The sequence below is a fragment of the Vicia villosa genome, linkage group LG3 (genome assembly GCF_029867415.1).
Source record: "Vicia villosa cultivar HV-30 ecotype Madison, WI linkage group LG3, Vvil1.0, whole genome shotgun sequence".
Taxonomy (NCBI): Eukaryota; Viridiplantae; Streptophyta; class Magnoliopsida; order Fabales; family Fabaceae; genus Vicia; species Vicia villosa.
The window spans coordinates 102900155-102906522 of record NC_081182.1 but is presented as its reverse complement, the minus strand read 5'-3'; the positions used below and the strand labels follow the sequence as shown (position 1 = coordinate 102906522).

Sequence of the window (6368 nt, the reverse complement as noted above, 5' to 3'; positions counted from 1 at the left end):
ATATGAAACTACAATAATATCTTTAATTTTGACGTCAAAGTTGTTAAGTGATTAAACAATTTTTATAGATAAAATTTCTTATTTTTATAAAATATTATAATTTTTTATTGATATTATAAATATAAAGATGTGTAATGTTGACACTAGATAATCCTTATCTAATATCTACACCGTACTTTACTTTTAAAACATTTTAAATGTAACACAAAATTCAAAAAAAAAAAAATTAAATAATATGTATTGTTGTAAGTTTTAGTGTGATAAGTATATAAAATATTAAACAATATATATTTATGAAGAGTTGGTGGGGGAGTGTATTTGGGAGGTTCGGATTGTGGAATTTAAGGAGGAGGTGGAAGATTATTGGGTTTGGCGGCTTCATTCTTCTAAGTGTTATAATGTAGGCATTGTTTATCATTTGTTAACTTAGACGGCGGATGTTCAGATGATCGGTGGGTCTCAGGTTTGGTGGTCGAAAGTGGTCCCTCTCAAGGAAAATATTTTTATTTGGCGTTTATTTTGTGATAGATTACCAACAAAGGATAATTTGATGCGGCGTAATATGTTGTCGGATGAGAATCAGACCTGTGCTAATGATTGTGGTCAGATTGAGAATAAGGATCATATTTTTGTTCGGTGTCCGCATTTTAGTGGTGTTTGACTAATCCTAGCAGGGTGGTTTGGTTTTTTGACGGTCTGTCAGGGCCAATGGAGGGGTCATCACGACTCTTTTGTTGCTTTGGCGGGTGAGGTGAAGGAGTATCGTATTGTTTTGCATGTCAGTTGGATATCAGTCGTGTGAGAAATTTGGAAAGTGCAAAACCAGCAGATATTTCAGAATACGAGTTTGTCGGTGAAGACAATAGTAGAAAAGGTAAAGCTTCAAACGTACTGGTGGCTGAAATCTTACTTTATGGGTTTCAGGTTGACTATAATCTTTGAAGGCTCAATCCTATGCAATATATTACGAATTGTATTAGGTAGTCTCAATTACGTTGCCGTCGTTTTGTTGTGTGATTTTAAAGAGAGTGAAGTGCTGTAATAACATTTTGTAGTCTTTCAAGTACGACTTGTGCTTGAAGGAATTTTTGATTGTTAGTAATATATTGTTTAGCTTCTTCAAAAAAAAAATTTATGAGTACATTCAAAAATATAAACAAATTCGGAGACTTTAATTTTTATAATTAGTTGTATCGAACTATTAATTACTAAGATTTCTTTTAAGCTTAATAAATTAAAACAGCCAATTTAACACTAAAAAATCTCAACTAACAGGCTAACTATGCAAATAAAAATAAAAAGTTTAATTGGCACTAACAAAAACTTGTTAATAACAAAATTTTAAAATATTAAAATAGCACCCTCTTATTATTCAAACCGTTCACCAACCCAAAACCTTGAATTTGTGTTTAAAAATAGAGCAAGACGAAACAGTTTTGAGCATTTTTCCTAATTGAAAAATCCTTTCATTCATCAAAGTCATATATTAATTGAGCTTAAGAGGTATTGGAGCTTTTATATTTGAAGTGTCAATCCTTGAAACCAGGTGCTCAATAATGTAGAATTATATTGATGCTTATGAATTTTTCTTACATTGCTTGTTTCTAATGTTGTTTATAATTGTCCACTTCATGATATGCTAGCTTGAATAAAGATGGATGTGAAAAATTCTCTACAAATAACAAGAACTGCTACTGTTGCTTATGATGATGACGGACGTGTCAAAAGGACAGGTAGAAAAACTCTATAGCATCATAACTATTTCTTTTTCACATACTTGAATTTGAATACTGAATTTTTATATTCTTGGCATAAATTCTGCAGGAAATGTGAAGAGTGCTGTGGCTCATATTATCACAGCTGTTATTGGCTCTGCAGTTTTGTCGCTGGCATGGAGTATTGCTCAATTAGGATGGATTGGAGGGCCAATTGCCTTGCTTTGTTGTGCAATAGCTACATGTATTTCTTCATTTCTTTTGTCTGATTGTTACAGAAATCCTGACCCCGTAACTGGGAAAAGAAACTACTCTTACATCGATGCTGTTAGAGTCAATCTTGGTAATAACACATTCGACTCTTTGTTATGTACTTGTGCAATCACTCTAGACAACTATGCTATAACAATTATAACTTCAAATCGATTTTAATGGTGGTTCAGGTATGAAAAGGACATACGTGGCTGGTTTCCTCCAGTTCTTGAGCTTGTATGGGACATGCGTTGCCTATGTAATTACCACAGCAACCAGTATGAGGTACTTTTGTGATTGCCGCAATAATTACAACAATTATCTTATGTATTTTTTTTAGACAACAAGACAGTGACACATGTTTCTTCTACTAATTATAACAGGGCTATTATGAAATCAAATTGTTATCACAAGGAAGGACACCATGCTCCTTGTACTTATGGTGGTAATTTGTATATGTTGCTGTTTGGACTTGTTCAGATTGCAATGTCCCTCATACCGGATCTCCATAACATGACTTGGGTTTCAGTTGCTGCTGCATTAATGTCGTTTTCATATTCATTCATTGGACTAGGACTTGGCATAGCAACAGTCATACGTAAGGCTCATCTTCATTCATGTTCCGTCAATTTAAGGCTATGTTTATTTGTTAATTTTAAACCTCTTAATAAGTATAGCAACATCAGATGTCAACCAATACCTTTGAGTGAGCTACATAAATAAAAAAGTATCATAGTGAAAAAGGAAAAATATTAGTATCCCAAAATCCATTTAATGATTCATAGGACTTGGATTGCTTTTGCAGAAAATGGAAGATTTATGGGAAGTATGACTGGAGTACAAAAGGCTACTGTTGCTGACAAAATCTGGGTAATGTTCCAGGCAATTGGTGATATTAGCTTTTCCTACCCATACCCAATGCTTCTTCTTGAGATACAGGTACCTTCAACATTTCATATTCAAATTCGATGAATAAAAGTTGTTTATTTTAAGGAAGATAGAATTTTTTGTATGTAATATAATAAATATTAAATAAGTTTTTGAATTTTGTTGAGCAAAGGACACTTTAAAGTCTCCTCCATCAGAGAATCAAACCATGAAAAAGGCCTCAATGATTGCAATCTCCATTACAACATTCTTCTACCTATGTTGTGGATGCTTTGGATATGCGGCTTTTGGAAATGTTGCACCAGGAAATCTATTGACAGGGTTTGGATTTTATGAGCCTTTCTGGCTTATTGACATTGCCAATATTTGTATTATCATTCATTTGATTGGAGGATATCAGGTACTACTCTTAAGTCTTACCAATCAGAGTTCACTTATTTTACTATAAAATCTCACATGATTGCTTATACCTTAATTTCTTTCTGCATTTCTGCATGTCAAATTGAAGAAACAATTCTATTAATACATTTTTTCCTTTATATGGTGTTCTCAACAGATATACAGTCAACCAATATATGCTACTGCTGATAGATGGTGTTCAAAGAAATACCCCAACAGTGGCTTTGTGAATAATTTTCATAGAGTGAAACTTCCTCTATTACCTGCTTTTGAGGTAAATCTTTACAGGTTCTGTTTTAGAACAGCCTTTGTGGTTTCAACCACTGGAGTTGCAATTTTATTCCCTTACTTCAACCAAGTTTTGGGAGTATTAGGAGGCATAAATTTCTGGCCATTGGCTATATATTTCCCAGTTGAGATGTACTTTGTACAGTTTAAAATTGGAGCTTGGACTAGAAAATGGATTGTTCTAAGGATATTTAGCTTTGTATGCTTTCTTGTAACAATGGTAGGATTAATTGGATCATTTGAAGGAATCGTACGAGCGAAACTCAGCGGAAGAAGTCATTGACGTTTTTACTTACCTCTTAAGAATGGTTTCTTTAATTTAGGTATGTAGTCTGGTTCATATAATGTAATAATACTAGTGTTTTCAATGTTAGATAAAGATAAGCCTATATAAATAAAGATATACCTCACTTCGAAGAAGCGAGTTCCAATAAATTTGCACTTTGTTATCCATGGTTTTTTGTTTTATCTATGGTCCATTGGTAATCATTCGTAAATAAAAAATTTGTTTCGTTAAACCACCTCAGTTGGTGTTGTTCAGAACATCCATTTGCAGGGGTTTCGGTAGCATATTTTCATTCATTTTTATTGTCATATAAAAAAGTTAATAAATGACATAAAATGCATGATTTTAGTTGGTACTTGGTACACTAGTTTATGAAAATGTCATATTTATATGGGATCTATGTGGAATACCAAGATGTTCATTTAACATTCTATGTGATAACCTTAAACAATGAAAATTAACATATTTGTAAATCATTTTAGTTGGCATGTTACGATTTAAAAGAGTGTCAATTTGTAAATTTTACAGACTATTTCGAATGGCTGCATGACTCGGCGACAAGGGGGATAAATATTATTTAGTGAATATTTCGCGAGATTGAAGATATCAAATAAAATATCAAATAAAATAGCATTTTCATGAATTCTAAACCACGAACGCATATTAGTATCATCTATTATAAAATTGGCAGATTTTACAAGTATTCGATAACATACTAGAGGCCTGCTCGAGTACCTCCAAAGCATAACAATCCCATAAATCCTACAAAAAGAAAGACCCAATATTCAGTAATCACAATTCTTCGAACAGGAAAAAGAAATTGTCATAAGCCTCTCAAAATTTGAATATTATTTTTTAAAACAACTTCCATAATTCTAACCAAAATGATATATCCAAGTAAAATATCTAGCTTACATGTATGCAAAGCAAAGACATAAGAAACAGTAGCAACAGGAATCATAACAACTACCTTCCTGAGCACAAAGAAAAACACAAACTTTCAGGTCACTAAATGTCTCGGTCGTTTTATCGAATACCTTATATGCACCTTACGACAATGTCAAAAATTTTAATTGTAGGGGCTCCCTTAACTTCATTTTGATAGGCAAGATCTTTGTTTTTCTCCTCATTGGCATCATCTTTAGCCAAAGCAGTTGGAATTTCAAGACTGCCTAAGATAGAAGCATTTTTTTCGAACTGCAAAAATCAAAATGAAAGAACCTCAACATTTGCATTTTCATAATCATAGAACTTGAACATAAAACAAAACCCCAAAATAATTATATAAAAAAAGAAAAACAAATAAACATACCATGGGCCATGGGGCTTAGAAAAAAACTGAAAATCAAAATGATGTGTTAGAACAAAGTTTGGTTCTACATCTATGAAATAGTTTTGATGATAACAAACACATAATTTTAATAAGAACATATATGCTCTGTAATCGTTTATTTATGTTAAAGAAGTTCTGATGCTTACCCAGATCAAAGAATAAGAAACAAATTCTGAAAGAAGCACAAGAACAAGAAGTATTTGCCTCTTGATCTACGTTCTAAGAAGATCATGTTCTGAAAGTCACTACAACAAGCTCTCCAAGATCAAAGTAGTAAGGTTGTCGATTGCTCAGGTTTTGACTGTGATTTGTCAGAAGCAGAAGTTATGATCAAGTTCTGATAAGGAAAACGCTTCTTGGACCAAACGCTGGCGTAATGCTTTGATACGTAATATTCTGATACTTAGTTTTGTTACAAGTCATTTAATTCAAGATCTTTTAGTAACGGCTGGAACTTTATTTCTATGGACAGGATCCTTCTTTTTGGAAAGAACTTTAAACGAATTATAGAAACCTTCCAAAAACGAAGAAGTGTGTATCTCAACGGCTCCAAAGCTTCATTATATATTGAAGACACTACTAAAGTTTGAAACAAGAATTCTCACGCACAAACATTTACGAAGAGCTCTCAAATTATTATTCATTCTTTCTTTAATTTTTTGTGCATTTTTCTTAAACATTGTGTATACATCACAGTTGTGATATAGCTTTCTAGAAGAAATTCTTAAACACTATCTAGTTGTAAGTTTATAATTGTTGTTCCTTGAGAAACCGGCTTGTGGTTTATCTCAAGAAGACTTTGACGCTTACCATTGTGAACGTTGTTGTGATCAAGTTTGATTAGTGGATTAAGACCTCGTAAGAGAGGTGCGAAATCACCTTGATAGGGTGGACTGAAGTAGTTTGAGTTTAAACGAACCAGAATAACCAAACGTGTCATAAGTTTTTATTTTATTAAAAACTCAATCCAACCCCCCTTATTGTGTTTTTCAAACCTTCAATTGGCATCAGAGCGCCTGGTTTTGGGTGCATACACTTAACCGTGTCAGAAAAAGATCCTAAACGAAAAACACTATGGTGGGACCAGTCAAGAACAACAACAATGACAATCATGCTGATAGAGACAAAATCAGTGGTAGACCACCAATGTTCGATGGAGAGAACTTCGATTACTGGAAAGACATAATCGAGAGTTTCTTTCTAGCTC

At 33.0% G+C, this 6368-nt stretch overlaps 1 protein-coding gene across 1 annotated transcript; it reads left to right on the top strand.

Annotated features, from left to right (window-relative positions):
* Positions 1 to 1654: 1654 nt before the first annotated feature.
* LOC131658689 (probable amino acid permease 7) lies at positions 1655 to 3825 on the top strand. The gene is made up of 7 exons (XM_058927958.1): positions 1655 to 1733; positions 1825 to 2058; positions 2159 to 2252; positions 2351 to 2565; positions 2773 to 2906; positions 3028 to 3255; positions 3412 to 3825. Exons 1-7 carry the CDS (start codon positions 1655 to 1657, stop codon positions 3823 to 3825), a joined length of 1398 nt encoding a protein of 465 aa, XP_058783941.1.
* The last annotated feature ends 2543 nt before the right edge of the window (positions 3826 to 6368 follow it).

Bases quoted from the DNA above. Each gene is read 5' to 3' on its own strand.
- LOC131658689 (XM_058927958.1), top strand. From the start codon at position 1,655: ATGGATGTGAAAAATTCTCTACAAATAACAAGAACTGCTACTGTTGCT. The intron at 2,059-2,158 runs GTAATAACACAT...ATGGTGGTTCAG, and splicing joins TGCTGTTAGAGTCAATCTTG to GTATGAAAAGGACATACGTG. The intron at 2,253-2,350 runs GTACTTTTGTGA...TAATTATAACAG, and splicing joins ACCACAGCAACCAGTATGAG to GGCTATTATGAAATCAAATT.